The following is a 24,968-nucleotide window of genomic DNA, read 5'->3' as shown; positions in this document are numbered from 1 at the left end:
ATCCAGGTGCCTAAATTCGATCGTCATCTCCCGCCACAGCGAAGGCGGGAGGATGAGCTAAAGTTTTGTTTGCAGCGGAAAAACTAGAAATTTACAGCCGATGCTGAACAAAAGGTCACCCAATGTAGAGTCTAAGGATTTAGCCAGAAATAATCCCGGCAGTTTTGCAAGTTTTCTTTCTCACTAGTTTGGATTTGACATCCGGAGCAGCCTGTCATAAGTTGCTAAGCTAACGGGAGCTTCTGAACACAACACAGCGAAATGGCCTCAAGAAAACCAAAAGACAACGGTAAAGCTCCCTTCTTGGGATAATGACCTGGAATGTATACATTCAATGCGATTGCATGTTTCTTTAATCAATGACACGGTGATAATAGCATGCACGGTATGCATATTGTAGATGACCTGCATTCATGCTCTGACTGAAGGATGTGAGTGAAGTGAAGCATCATTTATTCTTATTCTTCTTATTCTGCATCTTTTGTTGACCAGAGCTGAGCATCATAAAGCCCCGGGGGACCGTGGGCTCTGCTTGACAGGCCCTCAGGGTGTCACTGGGAAATCCTCAATCAAATGAACTTTTGCTGTATTACATGTGAAATGGTCACATTTCTCCTTGTTATTGGTCATCATTACTTTATTGGTTGTGTCTCACAATTGGAAAAAAAAAAGAAGAAAAGATGTAGTTCTCATTTATTTATTTACTAAACTTGAAATCTAGTAAAAATTAAAGTCTCTATTTCCAGAACAAGAAAAAGTGACACAGAGCAACAGTTGATCATGAGAATCCTGTGTGATGCCATGGAACTGTCAGGTTTCTTTAAAATTGGCTTTGTGTTGGTATTGTGGTCGTTTTTCATAGTAATTTCACTTTGTCATGACATATGTTCTGCGAAGATAAAGTATAAATTTAAACGTTCTGGCACGGTTTTACCACTCAAGATGAAATTGGGCAGAATGCGGCCTCAACTAAAATGTGTGTGTTAATCTGAAGTCTCATGGGAAAATCCTCAATTATCTCTCACATTTAACACCAGATCTGTGGGGGAAAATGAGTTTTTGCTGTTCAAACTGTCCTAAAACATCCGTAAAAAGTGTCTCTGTCTCCTGTGCAGATGTCAGCCTTCCGTTCGCCGCCCTGCAGCTGCTGGCTCCTCCGGTGCGTCTGGTGTCGGCGGCCCTGTGGAAGGTGCTGCAGCAGCGGGATGTGATGCAGTACGGGGTCGTGGAGGAGTTCGTCACGTCGGCCTGTGAGACGGTGCCGGGACTGCTGACCAGCAGACACCAGGCGAAGCTGGCTCTGGGGCTGAGAGCCCGGGTGGGTTTTAAAAAGAAAGAAAGAAGAAGTTATCTCCTCTGTTCCTTTGCCGGAGTTGCATTTTAATTTGTCCCGTCAACTTCAGTTAACCCTGGAGTTGTGCTCCGTGCAGCCAGACGTGAAGGTGATTCAGCCACATCTGGAAAGGATCCGTGTTCCTGCTGCTCCTTCCGCCTTCGCTGCGGTAAATCACACGACACGTCGTATTGACGCACTGATCTGCCATTAAAACTTCTCTTTTAAAGATACTCCAGCAACACAAGGGCTGGATTTAAAATCAATTCACAAATACACAAATAAATTATACAGACCTACATTTATACCCACATGCACATTGGCATCTGAAAATAAATTAAAAAGTTGTGTTAATTATTTCCATGTCCATAACATATAAATGAAAATCATGGCAACAAAAATATGTGGTGGGAAAAAAACAAAATGTTATGTGATATTACAATATTTAAACTTGGGCTGCACAATATATCAAGACGAAGGTAGTTTCTATGCAGTGTGCCTTCATGCTCTGCAGATTGAACATGACTCACTCATATTATCAAAATGATTAAACAAAAAGAAAAATAGATTAAAAATGTTGATTAAATGGGAACAAAAACAAAAAAGGGTTCCAATCAACTTTTATTTACTGCTGCAGTTGACTCATGTTTTGTGCTTCTGGGACATCATCATCATCATCATCACGCAAACACATCCCCCTTGTGTCATCCATGTATTTTTCTTTCCCAGAAGAAGGACGTAAAGATCGTGCGCACGGTGGAACATTTCCACGCTTTGGTCCACACGTTGCTCACGGAGCCGGCGCAGAGAGAGCGGTTCTTCAAGGTCAGTCGTCTCAACAACCAAGGGGCTCAGTCAGCAGTCAAAATGAAAGTATGAATCAGGTCTGTGACAGCTGAACGTCCTCCGACAGGAAGAGTTCCCCGCGGAGTACGGCCCGCAGTTTGACCGGGAGCTGGAGAAGCTGCTGTGGGAGTTTCTCATTCGGTTGGATCAGCTGCTTCCGGTTCCCAACCTGGCTCAGGTAACCGTGGTAACGGGTGTTTTGATTCCTCACGTCGGATCAAGCTTTCCCCGTGTTTGATTTGCTTCATTTTGCTTTCAGACGGTGTCGTGGCTCAGCGATGCCCCCCCTGTCCTGGAGGAGTGTGCGCAGGCGGCCACTCAGCCCCAGCTCCTGGAGCTCTTACTCCAGCATCAGACCTGCCTGGGTCATCTGGAAGCAGCAGGTGAGATTCACACTCACCGCAAACGCATCGTTTTTGTTTTGTTTTGTTTTGTTTCAGAAAGTTTTCACCGACAAAAGTTTTGCTTGAATATATGTAAATCGTCTAAACGGGGCTCTGGTCTGATTGTATGATCAGATTGATGGTTTAATATCTACAAATGCATCACTATAGACTCATGTTGCCTCGACATAAGCACAGGAGTGGATATGTGTGCTTCAGATGATGGAAATGCAGCAGGCAGACCGTACTAGGCTCCTTTTCTTTTGTAGCCGACGAGAAGAAAACATTGGGGTGAAATGGTTCCGATCACCCGTGTTGTTGTTTCCTCGTTGCAGCGTCCCTGCCGCCCAACATGGGAGACTCCATCCTGGCCTCTCTGTCTCTGCCGCCGTCCGGACAGGTCAGAAACCCGTCCGCGGATCAAAGTAAAGCGCCAATCACGCCCGTTTTCGGCCTCATCTCTCATGAAGACGTCCCAATCATGAGGACGCTGAGGGGCGACCTGAAAGAGAACGAGAGCTTCACCTCGGCCAAGCGCAAAGCCGAAGACGACGGCAGTACCGCCGGCTCCCGTCGCAGCACTGGGATGAAACGCAAGCATCCCGAGGAAAGAGGGGAGGAGTCCAGTGAGGGAGAGGAGGACGCTGTCGGCCTGTCCAAAAGGAAAAGCACAAGGCACAAGGAGGAAAGGGGAGCAGAAGCTGCAGACGATGAGAGCTGCAACACAGAAATCCCAGCAACCTCCACAATCCAGCGACCTCCGCACGCTTCTCTCAGCTCCGTCGTCGCCTCGTGTCTGAGCAACCAGCCCAGAGTTGTGGTCAAAAGACTGTCGGCGCAGGCCGTCTGCGCGAGAAGCTCTGGCAGAGCAGAAGCGACGTCTTGGTGTAGAGAACAGCGGAGGACGTCGCCGGCCAAAGCGCTGAGACGTAGACACAGAAGCTGCCGTCAAACGTCTGAATCCGAGTTTCCGGGCTTGGATGATAAAGAGTAAGAGAAACGAGAGCGAACGGAAAAGAGTGAAGTGTGTATTGTGGTGATCTGTTACGGTTAAAAGAAGTGAACTAGTACAGTTTGTGCTGTGATTTGTGTTGACTGGTCTGGGATAAGATCGGCTTTATTGTATGAGAGGATGTTGGTTTCCGTGGTTGTAGAGATTTGAAACCTTGCAGGTACAATAAAATCAAGTGGTTTACGGTGGCTGGTTTCATTTGCTTTTTCCTGTGTGACGTTTCATACAATGTTCAGATTCTTTAGAGAGAAACTTATTCGACCATTTGGCAGCATTTGAGTTTCCTGCGTTTTAAAATATTTATTTTTTTCATTATATACTAAAGTGTGTCACTGATGTTTTTGCTTTGACAGAAATCTGCCTTTATCAGCGAGTGTGAGCAGCTTGGCCCCCCAGCAGCGGATCACTGCAGGTGAAACAAGTGAAATCGGTGTAGTGAATGGAAACCGGGTCGCGATGTTAAAAGATGAAACCACTGACATGAATTTGTGTGTGTGTGTGTGTGTAGAGGTGCTGGCTGTTTCAGGAGGAGACGACGACTATGTAGCTGATTCTGAAGACGAGGCGACGAAGAACTTCAAAGGCCGGGTATGTGTGAGTTTAACTGGAAAATAAACCTGTTTTTTTTTTTTGTATCGTAACATACTCTGCATGATCTGTCGCGCACCTTACATGGCAGCCAGACTTAACCCGTCAGGGTCTCCGGTTCGAATCCCGCCAGCGGCAGAGTGTGCGTGGAAAACTTGGGATGTTTCGCTAACCGACTGTGTCTCCCTCAGCTGTTCACCAAGCGCTACTACAAGACCAAGCACGGCACCTACGTTCCCACCCTGAGGGAGTTCTGGAAGCCCGGCGCCAGCCGCTGCAGCTTCCTGTCTGCTGGCAGCAAGCACAGGTGATCAGACACACCTGAAGTCCCCCCCCCCGAAGGCCTTTAAACCTTTTTATTCATCCCACGTCAGTGTAGACGAGCTCAAAGACCTTTTTTTGCCGTTTGTTAGTTATCATGGAAAAGCAGCTCAGACGAGGCGTCGCCCAGCATTTTGTTTCTTATGATGTAATTGTTTATTTGTGAATGAAGGCTTGACCATACATGTATTATGTCTTAATAAAGTTTTGGATATTGTAATCATGTTTTAAAAAAAGAAACAACCTCTCATTCATTCATTCAATGAAATGGATCTGTTAAACAGCTCTGATATTTCTGATTCATAGCTTTATTAATTAATTGCAATAATTTTGTCACAAAAATAGAAAAGATAATTTTGTGCTGGGTAGATTATTAATGTGCTGTACCAATACTTTTTGGAAATATATCTGAAAACATTTTAAAACCTGATGATTGGCCACATTTGTAAGGAGCGTGCATTTGGGGGATGAGCAGCAGAGCATTCAATTTCAGTTAATGCCAAGAAGTGTGGCTCTAACATTCTACCAAACAGATTATCAGGAGCTTTCTCAGATGGATCACACTTCCCCCGTACTAGCTTTATTGCGGCACTTCGAAGGTACGTCGCGAAAGTCGTCAAAAGTTAGTGCGGTTCGGTTTTCGTTTTGCCCGGACGGCCTCACAGCCGACAGTTCATCCCTCCGGTCGCCGTGATGGTCTCTCCGGTGATGTAGGACGCCTCGTCGGAGCACAAGAACGCGATCACTCCTCCAATTTCCTCCGGCTCTCCGATTCTGAAACACGAACGTGAAACATTTTAAAAACCTTAATTTGCGTTGTCTTCTGACCACAAGGTGGCAAGGGCTTGACTATTGATGCCTGTGGTGTCCCACAGGGTTCGGTATTGGGACCCCCATTTATTTATATGCACTATATCGAAGATTTTTAAATGAAAATTTTTTACAGATGATTCCAATAAAGTAATAATGGCCAATAACATCATTTGTAAGTAATAAAATAGTAACAGATTTGACTAAATATTACACATTGATATTTTCAATACAAAAACTGCAAAAGAAACCTGTTGTATTTTTATGTTTATTTTTTAGATTTGCTGCAGTTATTACATTTGCAATAGATTTTTGTTTTAATCCTACTTCACTAATATATCAACTGATCAAATCATAGTTTAATATAATAAATTGCATATTTTGTAACACTATTGGCATCTTAAAGTGAAAAGTGATGTACTGTGAAATTTATGCAGAAAATGAAACTATTACATTCAAATAGTTATTGATAATAAATAAACTACGCAAATATGAAGCTCTTTTGTAGTTGTCAAACTAAAGACAAAGTTAGAAATTGATTGAAAAAAGTTGTGTGTGAAAAATATCTAGAATACAAAATATAAAAGTAAAAAGAACGTTACACATGTTTACTGCTCCTCACATTTGCCTCCGTACAAAACCAACCTCAGATATGTGTAACTGCCTTGTAAAGAAGCTTCACCTTTTAATGCAGAGCTGCTTTTTGAACTCGTCCATGATGTCTTCGTTTTGCCACAACTGGAACAAGACAAGGCCGCGTTAAGAGATCGCCACACAAACACACTTTAGCTTTAGGCAGGTTCGCGTCCTCACCGCTTGGCTGAAGCGCGTCTTGATGACTCCAGGAGCCACGCAGTTCACTCTGATGTTACTCTGAGCCAGCTCGGGGGCCAGGGCCCGGGTCAGGCCCAGCAAGGCCGTCTTACTGACACTGTAAGGTCCCAGTGCCTGCGGGGAAACACATTTACTGCTACGGTGCAGTGAAAAAAAGACCGGTTGTAGGAGATTTGGGCAAATGCTTGTAAACTCATGTTGAATTTAGAACACCAAAAGGGTTTAATACAGACGGCGGGACGATATTATTAGCTACAGTTTGACAGCGAGCTAAGCTACGTAGCGGATTGTATACACCGGGGGTATCAAACATGTGGTCAGTGGCCTCTGGATGGACCATTAAAAGTGTAAAATTACTAAAGAAGTTTTACCTGACGTTACTTAAGTTTGTCCAGTGGCGCTAGCTAAAAAGCTATACCATGACTTTGTAAAAATGTGCATCGTAAAGGTAACAAAGTAATACTGAATAGATTCAGGCCCCGTTTACGCAACAACGCCTTTAAGTAGTCTTGCTTTCTTTTTTTTTTTTGAGTGTTGGGAAAGGTATGGACTAATGGTAACCAGCAGGTGGCGGTAATGCAACTTTATAGATGCAAACTGCCATTAAACCCAAAAGAAGAAGAAGAACGCTGCTACTGCGTAACATGGCCGTAGTAAATAATTCTTCTGCACGTGGACAATTACAATTTGTGTGGTTTCATTACAAAAACAGCCAAAAGCGCCAACCTGTGTGCCGACTACATCGTTTTCAGCGTTTGCCGTGTAAACGTGAAACAAAAAGGTGACAAACGATGCGTCTTCCCTTAACCTTCCCCTTTCGTGTACGCGGGGCCTCAGGTTAGAGGAAAACGAGCAGTTTGAACATCTGTGGGATGTGTTGCACAACATGTTCAGATTCGGCCTTGCAACTTAAAATCGCCACCTCTCTGTAAAGATTCCGCTCCATTTTTTGTTTCCCACTTTTGAGCTCACATGTTGGAGGTTAGCGTTACCGCTACTAGCTAAAGTGCTATCCATGTTTTTGCTCTGGCTTACCGGGAACGGTTGGTATCCCCCCACCGACGACACAAACACGACGTTTCCCCCTCTAAGAGAGAAAGCGGGATTATTAAAACACATAATCTTTTTTTTTTTTTGGGTGTCAGATTTGTGCCGTTTCTCACCCTCGTTTCTCCATATGGGGCACCACCAGCTTGGTCATCAGGAAGGATGATTTCACATTCACAGCCAGAATCTGCGCAAAAAAAAGAAAATCAAACTGTCTTCTCCGGAACTGAAAATCTTTTCAAGTTCGTCAGACTTAACGATTGTTCCGATGGGCAAAGATCTGTGATTGGGGTCTCATTTCTGGTTCGTACCTTGTCCCAAACTTCCTCTGTGGAGTCCATCATGTTACCGAAGAAAGGGTTGACCGCTGCGTTGGACACCAGGATGTCGACGCCTCCGTACTGGTCCAGAGTCTGATCCAGAACAAACGATCAGGCCTAGTTTATGTAGTTCATTGCACATATCATAATGCCACATCAGTGCAATGCGGCTTTACACCGTTTGGAACGTGTGACACTTTTTAACAAAACCTAATGTGACTTTTGAGGTGAGGAAAGTTAGTCTAGCGGAATGGTCTCTTCAGGCTTTAGCTAATGCTATTTCCCGCTATCTGGCGTTCACTGTAGCATCTTGTTATAATTTGTTCAGTCCTGGGTTTCATCGTTGGATATTTTCCCATTCAGAATCATAATTTTTTTTTTTTTTATAGCAAATTCGCCTGTTTTTTGATGTATTTACATTTTTCTTATATGTTTTATGTGCCCGTTTTGTCTGGAACCTAATGGAACCTGTCTTGGCCAGGACACTCTTGAAAAAGAGATTTTTAATCGTAACAAGGTTTTTCTGGTAAACAAAAAAATATATAATAACATTTAAACATAATGAATGTCAACAGATGTGATTAATTCTGTGACACTAAAGCAAAGTCCTAAAACTCAGAGCAGCACGCTAAAAAGCAAACCCAGAGTCGGAGCTCAGGGGTTAAAGGAGTAACTGAAGCTGGTTAACGTTTGCGCTAATGACTCTACCATACGTGAATCATTGAGCAGGCACGGTTTCCATGGAAGAAGTCCTCTCATGAAACCACTGAAGTTTTCCAGCGAGCACCTCAGTGCGCCGAAACGCTACTGGAACATATTTGTGGGCTGATGAAAGTAAGACGAAAACCTTTGGGAAGAGCACCGTCGCACGTTTCGTGGGTTTGTTTTAACGAAAGCACAAAAAAAATAATTAAATAGGGTTCTTGTAATGAATGTAAGATGGTTCATTTGAAGCTTTTTCACTACACATGCTTACCATTTTCACCAGTTTTTCTCTGTCCTCTCCCTTGGCGACATTACAAGTGGTTCCGATTACTTCGATGCTCTGGCTCTGCAGCAGAGACACCGCTCGGTCCACGTTGGCCTGCCGCCGGCTGCTCACCACCACGTGAGCCCCCCGTTTACCCAGGGCCTGAGCTGCAGCCAGACCGATACTAAGGGGGAGGAGAGGAAGGACAATCAGCTCACAAAACACTGATTTTAGAGGAAGTTATCAGACCCAGAGAGGTGAAATTTACAAGTATGGAGTTCCTCAAGGCTCCGTCCTGGGCATACTTCTGTTTAACAATGACATGCTTCTACTGGCTCAAATGTCAGATAACATGTTTTAGTTTTTAAATAATTCGATGCTTTTGTCTTTCTTTGTGTTGTTTCATCTTTCTCACTGCTTCTGCTCTACATAAGGGGTGTCAAACCACAAAGCCTAATTTCATCTTGAGTGGTTTAATAGTTCCATACGAACCTTTAAATTTAAACTTTAAAGTTTGTCTTTGTTGTTGCTCAGAGTATATGTGATGAAAATGTCTATAATTTTGCAGAACTAAACAATTTTGACCAAAAATTATATAAATCTGAACATGAAGCCAATTGAATAGGAATTTTCTGGAGTGAAATGCTCCAAAATGTATCCTATACTCTAGAGCAGGGGTGTCAAACTCAGATCCTCGTGGGCCGCAGCCCTGCACGTTTTCAATGTCTCCCTCCCCTGAATGTCCTGATGGTTCATCATCACATTCAGCACAAAGCCAGATAACGAGCTGCTCATTGCAATCAGCTGTGTTGAAGCTGGGAGACATGCAAAACGTGCAGGGCTGCGGCCCTCGAGGCCTGGAGTTCGACACGTGTGCTCTAGAGCATTATGCTTGTTTTTACAAAGTCATGGCTTTGAGGCTAATGATAGTTTGCTCGCTTTCATGGCAGCCTTGTCTCACATGCCTTATGTTTGACACTCCTGCTCTACATGTCGGTTAATGTGAAACAACTCGGATTGCTCCGTGGCTGATATGTGCTACACAAACAAAAATACAAAATATATACATGAACAGATTGGAGGAGTTATTGGACCTCACGCCGGGTGGACTTTGGCTGCTTTTGGGGTGGAGAGATTTTAAAGAGTTGGCATCTCCTTTTAAGGGGGCAGCAGGGAGAACAGGTGATGTCCCAACAGGGGGTCTTTCAAAATACAATAAACATGGTGGAATGCATTCCTCACCGAAAGTACATATGAACGGCTCGTGGTGCACGGCAAGTACAAATGTAGCTCTTTGGAGGAAAGTCTTAATGTTTATCAAAGAAAAACAGTCCAGTGGTACAATGATTCACTCCAGTGGAGAGCGGATAACAGGCTCCATTGTGCAGAAGGTTCATGTATTCTACAAACGTGAGCACGGTAAGTGTAAAACGGGTGTCAAAACAAAACACTAACAAATAAACGAAAATAAAAGAGAGAGAGGGTGTGTGCCTGTTTATTTTTATTGTGTGTGTAGCACTTTGTGCTACAACCTTTTGTGTGAGAGGTGCTGTGTAAATAAAGTTTGATTTTATTTGAAATGATCTTCACTCCCCATTGATAGTTTTCATTCTTTGCCAATCAAGTTCTCCTTACCCATCTGTGGAGGCAGTGACTATGGCTACCTTTCCAGTGAGACTGCTTTGTGACATACTTCTTTGGCCAGCCACAGACTGAGTCCTCAGACACCTGGAAACAGTTCTCAACATCACCTATGAAGAGAGAGAATGATATTTCACATGTATTCACAAAAGAAACACTGGAAGTAGGGTAAAGGTCATCTGGACTAAACAGTGACTTAAAAAAAGGCAAAACGAGTCAATATTGAGACATGATCATCAAAGACCGAACTTATTAAACACATATACATCCACGTATAACAACAGCAGTGGTTAAATACTTGCCATTTACAAAGACAGAATTTCTGCAGCCACAAACTGGAAAGCAATAGATGCAATACCCAACGGCGGTCAGGAGCATTATCTCACCTTGTAGTTCATGCAAAACTAAACTCGTAGTTGCACAGAGGGAGAAAGAAAAAGTTCAAAGTTTATCTCCTGAACCTTTGACTATATTGGCATAACGAGTGTCTGAAGACAGTTTTCTTCCTGGTCGCAATCCCGTTGTCAAAATAAAAACATCCATGCAAATGATTGCTTTTTTGTGTCTCTTATTCCATTCGGTTACTATTGTAGAAATAAATACATTCCCAAAAAAATAATACATAAATACTGGGTACTGCCCAAAATGATCACAAAATTACATATTTTGACAGTTTTTCAGCCCAACTATAAAATTTTGTCGTTCCTGAACGCAACGCACGGGGGAACCAGCCAATCAGAGACTGCGTGTAATCCGGTCTGCGGCGAACTTCACGATCTCACACATGCTGGATAAGACTCAGCGGACGTGGAACTCGCGCACGTGGCGCTTGTAGATCCGCGCAGCGGCCGGCCGTCGGAGGAGGCGGGGAGGATTCTGTTGTCATCGGAGATGATTGAACGCCGATGGCCAGCCACAGATTTTCTGAAACGAAGAAGTGTTTCTTTTTTTTTTTTTTTTTTTTTTTTACTACTCATCACAGACTGGAAGTTTATCAGCGATGCGAAGACAGAGAACAAACAGACCAGGTGTGTATCCTTTCCCGGGGAGGAGTTTGAAAGCGAGGAGTGTGGTTTTTGCGTGTGTTTTTTTTTTTTGATCCGGCGTTTGCTATTGTTGTTTTGAGCTAAGCTAAGTGTAATAACTAGGCCGCGGCGGCGAGGCTCACTTCAATAATGCACGATTTGGTGGAAATGAAGCGTGGATAACACGCACGGCAGAAGAAGAGGAGAAGAGGAGGAGAAAAAAAAAAGGCCAACTACAAACCACAAACGGTGGCGTTTGATAGCGGGTGAGGAGAGGTTATTTACAGATCTAATGTGAACGCTCCTGCTGGGCGTGGAAAGCTCAGACAGGTGTAGCTTCAGTTACCTTTTCATTTCACATGTGAGCCTGGAAGGAGACACACCTGCATCAAGGCTGTAGAGATACTGTGATTTTTTTTTTTTTTTAATTTTTAATATATTTTTTAAATTTAGGTTACCAATGAAGACGAGGCTCCCACACCGTGAGATGTGTCCTGTTCAGAGCCAGCTGATCTCCATGGAGGACCACACTCCGCAGGACCCCTGAGTTTCTCAGAGACAAACAGCAGATCCACACAGCAGAGATGTCTGTCTCAGTGAGTGCACACTTCGTGGCTTTTTTTTTTTGTTGCATGCTCTGAAAATGATCTGCTGGGGGTTAGTTTCAGTCAGGATTCCATGTGTGATGCTCCCCAAAAAAATGTGCACAGAAATATATGAGAAAGTGAACCAACCCCCATGGGGGGGGGGGGGGGGAGTGTGGAAAAACTGTGCTTGAGCATGAGAAAGTGGCTGTATCTGTTTTAAGTCTAGTGAGTCATGTTTATGTAAATAAGTCATTGTACTGTAGGACAGTGGCACTCAATAATGTATAGGCAGCCTTGAGGGAGAATGAAGCCCATTTATAGCCCTGAAATGTGGAAGACTTCGCTCAGTTCTACGCCTCATACTGACTTTACAGTCTTGATATGTAGATGTATCTCATATTGCTTAATAATGCTTAACATTTTACTTTCTTTGCATCACACCAGTTTCAATTTGGCTTAATCCACTTGAAGCACTTTCTTGACTTAAATCTGCATTAAATTGCATATCAGGAGCACTAAACTCTCGTTTACCATCATAGTCTCTGCAATCAGAAACATGCAGGTTAAAAAAAAAAGAGCTGGGGATGCATATTAGAAGTACATTGAAGATAGGTGTAAATAGAATTCCATATTTGGACAAATATAGTCCTAAAATAACCAATTTACTCTAATTTTAGTGAGTGTGATTAATTACATCCACACCAGGTTATAATATTGTTTGCCCACAGGCCAAACTAAACTAGAAAGTACTCTTCTAACAAACTTACTCTTTAATCATTTAGTTTCATTGCCAATAGCAGGCATTCAATTAACTTTACCAGTAATCAAATCTATATTTAAAGCAGTACAGTAAATAAAAAAAGGACTCTTGGCAGATGGCTTATGATTTGAAAAGTATATTAAATCAGCTGCAAAATGCACTGAAGTGCATATGATTACTAGATTGAGGGGAAATAATGTGAGTCTATTAAAGTGATAAAATGAGATCCCCTCTCGACTTGTTGTTTTTCCAGCTCATTTTACCTCGATCCCCTCTGCCTCCATTACTGTCCCGGGGCTGTCCCACATGGCTCGGTGAGGCCGAGCTGTCCCCGGGGGGTTGGAATAGAAAATGAAAGGGGGGGGGGGGGGGGTAACTCTCTGGCTTTAAGGTCGGCAATTAAACCCTAAACAGCGAGGGACAGATGTGCCTCTCATCCCCTCCCCCCACGTCACTCTCAACCTGCTCATTAGCATTAAGCTCTTGTGTCCATTCGATCATTGATCCCCCTCTTCCTCCTCCTCCTCCTCCTCCTCCTCCTCCTCATGATGACACAGCTGTGATTTAGAATTTTTTTTTTTAAAGTCCTGTTTAAATTACATCATTTTCAAGTGAATACTCTTGTTGAATTTTGGGGTTCTGTTTACACAATAACGGTGTTCAGAGCCACTGAAAGCACAACTTTGTGAAAACTGCTGCCTGGGTGGAACTTTAAAAAAAAAAAAAAAAAAACACCCCGCACCAAACCCTAAAAACTGAGGAAAAGACAACTTTTCTGAAATGATACTACTGCGCATATGAACCTTGGCAGTAGTAAACAGTTCTTCTGCACATGCGCGAGTCGATGGACAATAACAACAATGGCGGCCTCCCCGTTCATTTTCATGGGATTTTGTAGTTTTATAGTTGAAAGTCACTGTGATAGCCATCCAACTTTGTTGTCTGTCCATGCGAATGTCCGTGTACTCACCATTGTTTATGTTTTAGCGTATTATTCTCTACGTGTATGTTTGTGTGGTTTCATTACAACACAAAAGCACTACATCGGTTTCAGTGTTTCAGATGTTTTCATGGAAACTGACATTTTTGAAATGCTGCCATGTGAACGTGAAGCTTTTCTGGATCGAAAAAGCCAAAAAACATAACGATGTGTTTTCACTTGAACTGTTGTGCTAGACCCCCCCCCCCCCCCCCCCTCGCTAATCCTCCTGCTCTCACTCTTGTCTCCCGCACGGACAATTTACGAGATGGTCCCTATTCACTGCTCATTGAAGAGCTCCACACAGTCAGCCTCTTTACGACGCGCTTCATCAATGTGCTCGTTTGTCTGCAGATGTGAGGCACAAGTCAGGCTGTTGATTAAAACTCGCTTGCCCATTTTGCTGTTTTGGGTATGAAAGGTGGATCAGAAATGATTTTTTAAATGTTTTTTCCCCTCTCACTTTTTTCTTCGTCTCCAGACGGTTTTGGCGAAGGCGCTGTACGACAACACGGCGGAGAGTCCGGAGGAGTTGGCCTTCCGTAAAGGCGACATCCTGATGGTTCTGGAGCAGGAGCAGAACGGCGGGCCGGGCTGGTGGCTCTGCTCCCTGCACGGCCGACAGGGCATCGCCCCCGCCAACCGCCTCCGCCTCCTCCAGACCGCCCCGCCCCCTGGCCCGGATTCTGTCTACCTGTCTCCTGGGCCTCCGCTCGCCTGCACCGCAGACGACGTGGATGGAGTGTATCGCTCTCCGCCGGTGGCCGGAGAGGGACGAGGAGGTGGAGGTGGAGGAGCCGCTGCCAGAACTGGGGAGCTTCGCAGAGTGGAGGGTGGGCGCCCGCGCTCACACTCCAGCTCTGGCACCCGGCCCAGGCCTGACTGGGACATCGGGGTGGCAGGTCGCCCACGCTCGCCGTCTCTGAGGGGGCGAGGCACAGACATGACAGGAACACTTTACCAAAGCCCGGTGAGCCCCCTCCCTGCAGCGGCGCAGGTGGGGAGGCAGCCCAGCGGGCTCGCCGCCTCGGAGTCCGTGTACCTCGCCCCCAGCGGCGTGCCGAGGGCGGCCGAGGAGCCGGAGGACACTACATATCTTGTTCCGAGAGAAACGCTAACGGCAGGGTACTCAGATGACTGTTACCTGGTGCCCAAAGGGACGCCGCTCGCAAGCGACGATGTTTACCAGTCACCCAGCGGAGGAGCTGTGACCACCGCATTCACCTCTAACGGGCTTCCTGTCACCCCACAATCCAAGGACACGCCCGGGACGTACCAGACACCCGTCTCTGCAGCAGCGAGCCTCCACCGGGTGCCCGCTACAGTTCTGGCCCACCACCACCCTTCTCAGGCCTCCCCTCGCCCCGTGCTGAAGGGTGTCCCCTCGAATGCTGCTGCTGCGGTCGCCGCCGCTGCGCGGGGCAAACCCAGCCTGGCCTGCCACCGCGGCTCCCCACTGCTAATCAGAGCGGGCCAGGTCAGGGCGCCGGGGTCACCCAACTTTGCCCGTAAGCCCCCACCGCCGGCACCCCCGGTCAGATCCGTCACCAGGAAGGACGGCGAGACTAAACCCATCGCCCAGGTGCCCCCCACGGGCCTGCAGCAGGAAGAGGACAAGCAGAGTCAGGAAGTCCGGCTGAGCAACGGCCTGGAGAAGAGCCGCAACGCGCACAACAAGCCGAGAGAGAAACCGGATCCCTCAGACGATGTGAATGAACAGGTACGTGATGAACACGTTTTAACTTTTACCTCCGAATTCTTTCCTCCATCACAGATCAAACACACTCATACCGACAGCGTTAAATTCGTCAGGCCGCCAGTTGAAGAGTTTCAAGAATATTGAACTCGATTTCCTTAAAACGCATGTTTTTGTTGCGGGATGAAACTGGAGAAAAAACGCACAAGGCCAACATGGCAAACTCCCGGACTGGAGCTGGATTTGATTTTGTGTTGTTTTATTTTCCTACTACATGAAAGCTGAAAAGTCTCAAACATTTTAAAGAATTTTAATTGTGATTATTATGTCCTCAAGTTAAGGAAACATTAGGAGATTGTTTGTTTGTAGAAATGATCACAATAAAGCAGAAAGAAATCTGGAAATCTTTCACTTTGTGTGATAAATATAAATGGAAAAGTTTATTTTTTTCCAAAAGCCAAATTCAAACAGTGAGACTTGGGTACATGTTCAATTTTCCTTTGCACATTCAATTCATAGAAATAGTTTTCTAACTATTTGTTCCAACTTCTTCGAGTTGTTTAATCGCTCCCAATGAAATGTAATAATGAATATAAGCTGTTTATGTTCCTTTAGGAGCACATTACAGGTTCAGATTCACTTTTAATTCCAGCTGTTTTGGACTCATGGTAGCAGATTATAATCTGACGTTACCTCGTGTGTCTTCCAATCGTAATGTGTTCTGACACTGTGTTGCCCCGGCAGGTATATGATACCCCTCCCAGTGGCAGGTGGCAGCATCCGGTCCCGCCTGTCGCGGGCGGCGATGACGGCATCTACGACACCCCGCGCTGCGTCCCTCCTCTGGCGGACTCCGAGTCCGAGGTAACTTGAACATTGCGTCCAAACTGCACGCTGAACAGATGCTTCTCTACATTTTACTACCTTGTTATTGTTGGTAGTAAATCAAGTTATCTATGGACGAAACATTAAATGGAAGAAAAATGTCTTGCTGGAATAACTTCCTGGCAAACCTAATTCTTTAATTACAATGTTCGTAAATAAGGAAGAAAGCTTTTAAACTAACTAAAGTCTAGTTTGAGTAGATCTTGCAAGTTCATTGATGTGATGAGCTGAGATTACAGCGTCTCTGGGTAAATGATATCAATCAGTTAGTGTGGCTGTGACTTAGCCTACTTAGTGTGAGTAGATTTGACAAAATTTTGTAAACCTTGCTGCTTGTGTTTTAAGTGCTGTGTGCGGTTTGTAAGATTTCTTCCTCCAGGAAAATGTTTTAAGTTATGTCTGGTAGCTGTGGGCCTTTTGAGTGGGCCTCTCTTTCTCCCTCAGTGGTTCCTCGCCCACACGTGACGTGTATCGTCTTTCAGTCTTCCCCCTCCTTCTTAGCCGGGAGACCGTGAGAACGCAGTGTGTCGGTTTCGTGTCGACACAAGCGAAACGCTCGGTGAACAAGCGATGACGCTCAAATCCCCCGCTGCAACTTCTTCCCACATTCCCCCCCGCGTAAGGCGAGGCCACACCTGTCTCTGTCTGCAGCGCGAGCCTGTCTATCCAGTCCAAATGCTGCTTCTATTTTTCTCTCCGGTCACACCCATCTGTCAGGGCCACAGCAAGGACATACCACCACCACCTCCCTGCCCGCCCCCCACAGTAGTCTCTCCTTTTTCATGTTACTTGAAAATGTGTGCCAGCTGTTGGGAGTTTTTCCTCCCCCTCATCCTGCAGGGACTGGATGTGGGCTGCACACTCACTGATCCAGCACTTTGATGTAAATGGGTAAAAATACGCCTCGCCCACTGGTGGTCAGTAGCCCTGCTGCATCTAATTACAGGTCTGATTTGGCTTTTTTCTCTTCTCCAGTTTGACTCGGATCTTTTATCCATCTTCTGGACCGCTGTGTCCAACTGTGTGATTAAATCCCAGCTGACTGTAGGCAAGAGAAACAGTGAATACTGCTGTATCGAGGTACAGGTGAACCCAATCACCAAATAACGGCATTCATGTCAACATATTTGGTGACTGAGATGCAGCCCCACTGCCCTAGAGGCCCACCCACTTGGTAGATGGGAGTGTGTCAGGTGACGAAGTGTGAATAACATGGTCATAACTGGTGCAAATTGGAGGCAACAGAAAGAGCACTGTTCTATGGAATAGTGTGATAATAATAATCGTGTAGCACAAAGACATTAACATCATCTGGGTAAGTGTGTGTGTGTATATATATATATATATATATATATATGTATATACATACATGTCATTTCTTGACAAAATTTTGGCCCATTGCATTCCTTAAATTGGTATCATGCAGGCCCAGTTCAGATATTCATCAGTACAAATGGACTTTTAAATCTATTAGGAATAGCAAAGTAGACGCTTCATCTTTCATAACATCATAACAAAGTGAAAACCGCTTTTATCTGGAGTGAATTGGAAATCCTGCATTTTAGATCAGGTTTCAAAGTCGGATAAACATCACTGATAAACTATAGCATATCGTCATTTACGAACTATCGGCCGATACTTTTTTCACACTTTGAACCCGCTTAAACAATGACGTGGCTAATTTATGGATTTTTACAGGTTAAGGAGCTTCATGTCTCCAATACATGGGTGATGTGTTCAGGTGCATCACGTAACTCTGAACTTTTTTTTTTGGTGGGTGTGCCTTATAGTCAGGTGCACTTAATAGTCCGGTAATTATGGTAGCTTTGTGCGTGAATGTGTGAAACTATTTGCAATGAAAATATGCAACTGTAAGATTGTGAGTTGGATTTGTTTCCTGTAAGTGTAGCTGCAACCTAATTTATCAGTCATAACGTTACTTATATTTGATAAGCTTGGATTTAGGATTTCTTCAAAGAGAAGGAGCAGGCTTTTACTACTTTCTACTGACAGTTTGTTTGTTTGTTGCCAAAAGTGCCTGCGGCAAGTTTATCGTGTTACGACAGTGGAACCTTCGATAACAGCCGATTGCTAAATCACAGGGTTTGGAAACCTTTACCCGTTTTGCATGAATTCAAATGAATAAAAAACAAAAAACAAATTTGAATTTTGTGCTTCTCATTTGCGTCCTGCCACCAGGTATGGTATGATAATTAGACACGTCAAAGAAAAATGGAACAGAAAGTCACCAAACTGCTTCACTTCACAAACTAGACCAGTTTTAACAGGTGCAAATTAAGGGCAAGAGAAAGAGCACTGTTTGGAAGAACAAACCTCCAAGTACAAAGACACTAACATCATCTGCATACGTGTTTGTATCTAAACATATTCTCATGCTATTCTATAGCTTCTTTCATGAAGACTAGTATCAATGACTTCCTGCATTCCTGAAGAGACACTTTTGGATTAGTCTCTTTCTTTATGGAGATATTTCATGTACCTCGTTTCTGTGACTGACACATTTCATTAGTGCCGAGTCGACGGATGCGTCACATGCTGACATTTCACTGAGAAGTGTTGTTGAAGAAAAAAACAAAGCCTAATTCATGAACAGTTCTTGGTTTGTCTGAGATCTAAATGTGGCAAATTGCTCTCTTGGCCTCAGTTTGGTGCGTTTGGTTTCTCCTTTTGACGGCACAACGCACCCTTTTTCTTTCAAACTCAGCATTTAGTATTTTGAAGTACTTGAACGACTTCACGTTCAGACGGAAACACGTTGATGGCGTTTCGGAAATGACGTGCTGTACAGTAGTTCAGGGATGAACAGCCAAAACTCAACGCACGTTTTCACTGAGCGCCAATATACGGTCGGACTGGCAATCAGCCCTCTCCGAGGTCTCTTGGTATTTTGTGATCTCAATATTGTACAGCCCTACTCCATACCGACCCCAGAAGATATAGCGGATTGATGTGTGCTGACCTCGCATATGTCGTCTTCTTTCTCCTCGCAGGTCTACGACGTCCCCACAATCACTCTGAATATGTCCGCAGCCGAGTTTCAGCCTGATGAAGCTGATGATGAAGTCTACAGTGTCCCCACGCTGCCCGGCGTGCCTCTGGGACCCGGAGAGTCCGGCAGCAACCGCTCCAGCAGCGAGGACGGCGCGCTGTTCCCTGCGCTGGACAAACGAGCAAGCGGCGGAAATAATCGAGACTCCTCTGAGCCCGACTGCGGCATCTACGACATGCCGGCTCTGACCATCGAAATCCTCCCCCACTCCTGCTCGTCGTCCTCCACCTCCACTCGCCGCCTCTCCATTTCCAGCAACGGCTCGGGCGACGTGCAGTGGAGGGCCTCGCTGTCCAGCCTGGTCCACTCCGTGCTGAGCGCGGCCGCCACGCTGACGTCGCGAGACCTGGCCACCTCTCTGGCCGAGATCTTGTCCACGTGGAAAGCCAGCCACTCGGGGGAGCCGCCGCCGCCTCTGCAGCAGGCCTGGGCGCGCCTGTCGGACCTCCTGCCGGCGTTGGCCGCCATCGGGAACGCCCCTCCGTCCGAGGGGCTCCTGTCGCTGGTGCAGCGCTCCCTGGAGGAAAGCGCCCTCCTCCTGCAGGCTCAGGGCCGACCCCGCCTGCCTTCCCAGGAGTCCCTGTCGCGCCGGCCGCTGCCCGCGCTCCCGGTGCCTGATGGGAAGTCGTCTGGAATGGGCTCCCGTAAAGGTAGCTGGATCCAAGAGAGGCCCCTGCCTCCCACCCCTCAGCCCGCCTTCCCACTGCCTCCCACCCCGCCCACAGTGACCCTGACGGTGGGGCCCGTCGACGGAGAAGAGGAAGACCCCAGCAACGAGTACGCGGGGATCGGGTTGACGCCGGTCCCAGCGCTGGCTCCCACTGGAGACAGCGTGGGATACGTGAAGCTGCAGGTCAGTTTATCAGCCACGTCCTGAACTAGCGAGAAAGGTTGTCGGTTGGAATCTCGATTAACTTCATCGATGTCGCTTTGGACCCCTCCAGAGTTCAAGTGTGAAATCGGCATGATTCTACATTTTTATAAGCTTCGTTTAACCTTGTAAATCCTTTGACCATTAAAGTAATAAAACATAATCACAAAAAAAAGACCTCTGGAAACAGTAAAAACTTGATTATAATTTAAAAAAAAAATAAAAAATTCCATAATGACAACACTAAACAAGAGCAGACCCATTTAAAGGTTTATTTCAAAAAGTAAATTTTTCTTATAATTCAAACTGAATTATTTTTTAGAGTCATCGCACATTAACTGAAATTTTTACAACCTGTTTTTCAATACATGTCAAGAAAACTAGAAATGCATCACAGAATATATTTAGATATGAGACTTAACCTATATTTCTTTTACATGGATGCTTTTATTCAAATGGAATAGTTTGTGTTCTGTCAAGGAAAATTATGAAACAATTGACTTCTCTGTGTTCTAGGGTAAACCTGAGCCTCCTCCTGATGTCCTGACTGAGAACGGACAAACCATCACTGCAGACACAAGGGTGCGTTTAAACGTCTACAATGAAAAATTACAATTTGAATCACGTGTTTATTTTTAATGGTATATCATCAATATGAGCTACTTAGTGGAGTCTGAAGTAATTGTGAAGTAGTTATTCAAGTAAGGTAATTCAAAGAAAGTTGTCTCCTCAGGTCTGGATTCAACAGGAAAATATTCCAACAACAAGAAGTAATTAGAACTCAAATAGTAAACTGCCTGTGAGTTTTGACTGCATCGTCAGGAAATGTTTTGAAATGATATGTTTTGTTTGCCCCGCTTTCACACTGAAGATGATCAGTTAAGTTGTTTTTTTTTTAAGGATTTTTAAAAGTTTCCCGATAAAGTCTGACCTGAGATGAAGTGGAAACGACTTCTCAACAAACAGACCATACTGTTAACATGTAACCCCGACATTATCGTCTTCTGCTAGATTTTTCCCACTGTTAACGCTGACTGATAATCCCAACACGGGACTGTCGATTCACCGAGGTCAGACTCTTGTTTGTGCGCGCCGTGACTCATTAATCCGACCTGCAGCAGCTGTTGGCCTCCCGATGTGTCCTCTTGTACCTGCAGTGTTTACACGACCTTGCAAAGCTTCATGCTGCAGTCGCCCCGGCCGATGAAGTCACTCCTTCATAGTTTAGTAAACTGTTTTTTTTTTCTGAGTTGCCATCATTGAGGTCTACATGTAAACTCCAATGTGCTGGTGTCTTCGCGTCAGCCTGGGGAGCTCGTAGCTTTTCCTGCTTCTTTGCTTGGCTTCTTTGTTTTGGCTCCGAGCAGCAACAAGAGGTCACTTGTGACTCTCAACAGTCTGGGCTTACATAGGCTGCAGGCTGCAGGACAATGAGTGAGAGAGAAGCCCAGTCATTGGACGTAATGTATGGATTTATGAGTCAGACTCTCCAGATCTCCAGATGCTTTTAATTTGAGGTATCTCATAACATTTTCTGCGTAGTCTGCAGATATCATACCTGTTGTGGTTTTGCACTAAAGCTTAATTAATATGTTCATTCCACCTAGTTTGTCTCCGTTACACTTATAATCAAGGAAAAGAAAAAAAAGTCTGTTTTCAATAAGTAATGAGGAGATCGACCCCAAATTTAAATTTTGAGAAGTCATACTAAAAGCAGTCCTGCTGGGAAGCTGCGGTCCCCCGACCCGCCTGATTTAAATGATTAAAGTTCATCATGGGGGAAAATCCTATCAGATATCAAGCAGATACCCACCAGGTTTTCACAGGGAAGACGAGAGAGAAGTAGACGAGCGTCCTGTCGGATCGCTCTCGTCCTCCCTTCAGCCTCTTTGATCCTTTTAAATCGGGGATTGGCGACCTCGGCCGCGGCCGCCACAGTTGGCGCTCCTCAAGGCTTAATGATTAGCACACTGGCAGAGGCCTTCGTGGTGAGCTTTCTGCTTGAAATCACTCATTACCATAGCCAATCATTGCCAAAATCTGCAAGCACACATCAGAGCCATGCATCTCCGTCTACAAACCAAACCAGGTAGCAGATGTGTCGTGAACTCGCGAGTTCTGGTTGGTTTAATTGTGTGAGGACCCCCTCCCTCAATGGAAGTGAAAACACGAGAGGCATTCCATTAAGTCCCGGCTCATTTCCATCCAGGTGCACTAGAAAGGTTCAGTGTCGGATTCAATCCAATCATGTTTGTTCAACACATCATTTTTCTACTAATTAGTTAAGTGAAATGAGCTCATTGAAGTTTTCACCAGCAGATGTTCACTTGGTCTGTTGGTAAAATAGTATTTCTTGAGTCGTAGACACATGTTCCACTTGAGTAGACAATAAAGGTGTATTGTTTCTTTCTATTCTATTACTGAAATGTACATTTTCTCCCCGTCTTTGTGACACAGTTGACCCCCTCCCCTCCTCTGCCGGGGACCCTCTCCCTGGAGGACTCGGAGCTGCTGTCCTTCTACTCCTCGCAGAGTCTCGCCCACCTCTCCTGCCTGGCGGACGCCATCGACGTGCTCTTCAGCAGCGTGCAGGGGAACCAGCCGCCTCGCGTCTTCGTCGCCAGAGGAAAGAGCCTCATCGTGACGGCCCACAAGCTGGTGTTCATCGGCGACACGCTGTCACGCCTCCTGACCTCGGCGGACCTCCGCTCCAAAGTACAGAGAGATCTGCCCCGTCGGCTTTTCCCCAAAAAGTGGATTTTCTTCATCAATTTTTTAATAAATTGATTCTTTTTTCAGATCACCACCTCGGGCGGACGGCTCTGCCAGGCCTTGAAGGCAGTTGTCGTGGCAACGAAGGGCGCCGCACAGAACTACCCGTCGGTATCGGCCACTCAGGAGATGGTGGACCGCGTGGCCGAGCTGTCCCAGCAAGCCGCCGGCTTCTCCACTCTGCTCCAGCGCCTGGCAGAGATCTCCTCATGATATTTCATATCACCTGTTGGGGTGGGGGGGGGGGGCTTTACTCGACACGTCTATTCTCTCCTCTTGAAATGCCTTATTTGTCATTGAACTCTTTCCGTTTGCCTGAGATTGAAGCTGGCGGACCTGGATCCTGCAGTCCGGCCGCTTCCGTTTTTGTTTTTGTTTTTTTTGGCTGTGTCGGTCCTATCCTCCAAGTGTGTGTTGGTGTGCCTTTTGTTTATATGACTCCTGTGCTTTGATGCCCGGCACACTTGTTTTAAGTGTTAACTTATTGAATATTTGAAGCCCCCTCTGTGGTTTGAGTGTTCGCGTGGACTGCTTATTTTGGAAGCTTTGCTTTAATGCGCTTGCCATCATTTCTTTCCCCCTCTTTCATATGATAGCCATTTTCCCTTCCTTCCTCTATTTATTCAGCCATCCCTCTCATTCCAAAAATAGCAGAGAAAGAGGCCTTGCATCCTGGTTTTGGCCTGATTTATACCACTACCCGACAGGCCTTTTTGTGGGCCCTATTCAAAAAGCTGATGAAGCAGCATGTTGAGTGTTTCGGGTTTAATACGGGCGACATGAAACAGCGTAGCGCTCGGCTTCCAGTCTCCACCAGTATGTGATGTGTTTGTGCCCATTTCTACCCAGAATCGTCGTTCACTTTCCATTTTTGCAGTCTTGTGATGTCTCGTGAAGAAAAAGAGAAGTCCTTCCTGATGGAGAGAGTGGAAAAAAAGAAGAAGAAGAAAACTCTCCAAGGGCCGTTGGACGTTCTTTCTCACAGTCGTGTGTTTTCCTGGCAGAGGATAAGAAACCTGTTCACCGAGTTCACCTGTCTGCACACGTCTTGTTGTGACCTGCATTTTTTACTTTTCTTCTTATCTTCATTTCCCGTGAAAAGAGGAAAAAAAAACTAAATCCTGTCAACTGAGTTCACTCAGTTGGTGTGACAGTTTTTCACACAGAAGATGGAACTAAATTAAATTTTGAAGCATGGCAGTGTCGAAAATATCAAGCTATTATATGACAATTATTCCTATGCCTTTCAGGCTATGACCACCTGGCCCTGAAAAACCACCTTTTTCTACTAAAAAATAATAAAATTTGCATTTAAAATCCACTAAACCACAAAGCCCACCTGCTGCACAAGTGGATCAGTCCTCCTGCACAAACCTGATTGTGAAGCACAGTTAAGCAAGCATGCTGTTTGTAATATCGACGCGACACATCTTGATTGTGTAAACACGGGCCGGGCTTCATGCAGCCGGGGAGAAAGTTTGAAGTGTTTCTGTCAATCACGTTCCTTTGTCTGCCTGTTTGTGTTCAAATCTCTTTCACCAGGCCCATTTCATCATCATTCTTCATAGTTGTTTGCTCTGTTTAGTTCGAGGAATACTCTACCTCCTTCTTGCTTTTCCATTTTCTTTGCTGCAGAGCCACCATGTGGAGATTTGAAGTACTACTAAGCGAGCTGTATGCAAAAACACATCATGATGGGAAAGGAAACTACATATTTATTATTTGTCTAATTATTTCTCATTTGCATGGCTTTAATTTGCTTGAATACAATATATGCACATCCTTCACTGGAGGACGAAGAGGGGGGAGGGTATCAAGTGATTTGCAATGAACAAAAATGTGTTTTTTTTATGTTTTATTTTTAAGCTACAGTTAAGATATATGGCTGTTTTCTTTTGTACAGGGACATTTTTTCTTTTTTACAAAATGATGACGTGTTTTTTCTGACATATATAAGTGGATCTTTTCTCCTACAGTAATAACAGACCTAAATCCCATTACTTTTTAACACTACATTTGATGTCTGTCTTGTATTTGCTGTTCAGAATGCACAAATACATCTTTTACAATTAAGAAAATGCGTTTGGTTTTATTCTTTGCGTTGAGTTGTCTTGATACAGAATATGCTTTTACATCTGGTGAAATATTTGTCCCCACATTTGAAGAAATCTGAGTAAAAGCACTTTTTTTGGGGGTGGGGGGTGTAAATACTTGTGGT

At 45.0% G+C, this 24,968-nt stretch overlaps 3 protein-coding genes across 5 annotated transcripts; 2 read left to right on the top strand and 1 right to left on the bottom strand.

Moving 5' to 3' along the window:
• Positions 1 to 5: 5 nt before the first annotated feature.
• Positions 6 to 4,712, top strand: tinf2 (TERF1 (TRF1)-interacting nuclear factor 2). 2 transcript variants are annotated; one of them, XM_080486453.1, is made up of 10 exons: positions 6 to 289; positions 1,116 to 1,318; positions 1,404 to 1,502; positions 2,063 to 2,158; positions 2,247 to 2,357; positions 2,439 to 2,562; positions 2,898 to 3,552; positions 3,928 to 3,986; positions 4,083 to 4,162; positions 4,354 to 4,712. In XM_080486453.1, the coding sequence occupies exons 1-10, from the start codon at positions 262 to 264 to the stop codon at positions 4,471 to 4,473; spliced, it is 1,575 nt and encodes a 524-aa protein (XP_080342579.1). In that variant the 5' UTR covers positions 6 to 261; the 3' UTR covers positions 4,474 to 4,712. The 2 variants fall into 2 exon arrangements, with proteins under 2 accessions (XP_080342579.1, XP_080342578.1); XM_080486452.1 differs by lacking the exon at positions 6 to 289 and adding an exon at positions 394 to 431.
• On the bottom strand, positions 4,627 to 10,848 carry dhrs4 (dehydrogenase/reductase (SDR family) member 4). Of its 2 annotated transcripts, none has more exons than XM_080486454.1 (9): positions 10,492 to 10,848; positions 10,100 to 10,215; positions 8,471 to 8,648; positions 7,486 to 7,587; positions 7,291 to 7,361; positions 7,163 to 7,214; positions 6,107 to 6,241; positions 5,976 to 6,031; positions 4,627 to 5,257 (listed from the first exon to the last, which is right to left on the bottom strand). In XM_080486454.1, exons 1-9 carry the CDS (start codon positions 10,501 to 10,503, stop codon positions 5,143 to 5,145), a joined length of 837 nt encoding a protein of 278 aa, XP_080342580.1. In that variant the 5' UTR covers positions 10,504 to 10,848; the 3' UTR covers positions 4,627 to 5,142. The 2 variants fall into 2 exon arrangements, with proteins under 2 accessions (XP_080342580.1, XP_080342581.1); XM_080486455.1 differs by having other exon boundaries at positions 10,408 to 10,601.
• Positions 10,849 to 11,101: 253 nt separating this feature from the next.
• efs (embryonal Fyn-associated substrate) lies at positions 11,102 to 24,821 on the top strand. Its single transcript, XM_080486451.1, has 8 exons — positions 11,102 to 11,133; positions 11,584 to 11,726; positions 13,938 to 15,176; positions 15,897 to 16,016; positions 19,049 to 19,960; positions 20,495 to 20,560; positions 22,436 to 22,693; positions 22,778 to 24,821. Exons 2-8 carry the CDS (start codon positions 11,715 to 11,717, stop codon positions 22,961 to 22,963), a joined length of 2,793 nt encoding a protein of 930 aa, XP_080342577.1. The 5' UTR covers positions 11,102 to 11,133; positions 11,584 to 11,714; the 3' UTR covers positions 22,964 to 24,821.
• Positions 24,822 to 24,968: the final 147 nt, after the last annotated feature.

Source organism: Lipophrys pholis (genome assembly GCF_963383615.2).
Source record: "Lipophrys pholis genome assembly, chromosome: 18".
In the NCBI taxonomy this organism is placed as follows: Eukaryota; Metazoa; Chordata; class Actinopteri; order Blenniiformes; family Blenniidae; genus Lipophrys; species Lipophrys pholis.
The sequence above is the reverse complement of the archived record's forward strand: the minus strand, read 5'-3'. Positions and strand labels throughout refer to the sequence as shown.

What these genes read in the sequence shown, in the direction of transcription:
- tinf2 (XM_080486452.1), top strand. Translation starts at nt 401, where the DNA reads ATGACCTGCATTCATGCTCTGACTGAAGGAT. An exon ending in AGAGAGAGCGGTTCTTCAAG is followed by an intron (nt 2,159 to 2,246) that starts GTCAGTCGTCTC and finishes GTCCTCCGACAG; the next exon opens with GAAGAGTTCCCCGCGGAGTA. An exon ending in CGAAGAACTTCAAAGGCCGG is followed by an intron (nt 4,163 to 4,353) that starts GTATGTGTGAGT and finishes TGTCTCCCTCAG; the next exon opens with CTGTTCACCAAGCGCTACTA.
- dhrs4 (XM_080486454.1), bottom strand. An exon ending in GTCACTGCCTCCACAGATGG is followed by an intron (nt 8,649 to 10,099) that starts GTAAGGAGAACT and finishes CCTCCCCCTTAG; the next exon opens with TATCGGTCTGGCTGCAGCTC. An exon ending in GGGGATACCAACCGTTCCCG is followed by an intron (nt 6,242 to 7,162) that starts GTAAGCCAGAGC and finishes GTTTCCCCGCAG; the next exon opens with GCACTGGGACCTTACAGTGT.
- efs (XM_080486451.1), top strand. An exon ending in TGGCGGACTCCGAGTCCGAG is followed by an intron (nt 16,017 to 19,048) that starts GTAACTTGAACA and finishes TTCTCCTCGCAG; the next exon opens with GTCTACGACGTCCCCACAAT. An exon ending in CGGCGGACCTCCGCTCCAAA is followed by an intron (nt 22,694 to 22,777) that starts GTACAGAGAGAT and finishes TTCTTTTTTCAG; the next exon opens with ATCACCACCTCGGGCGGACG.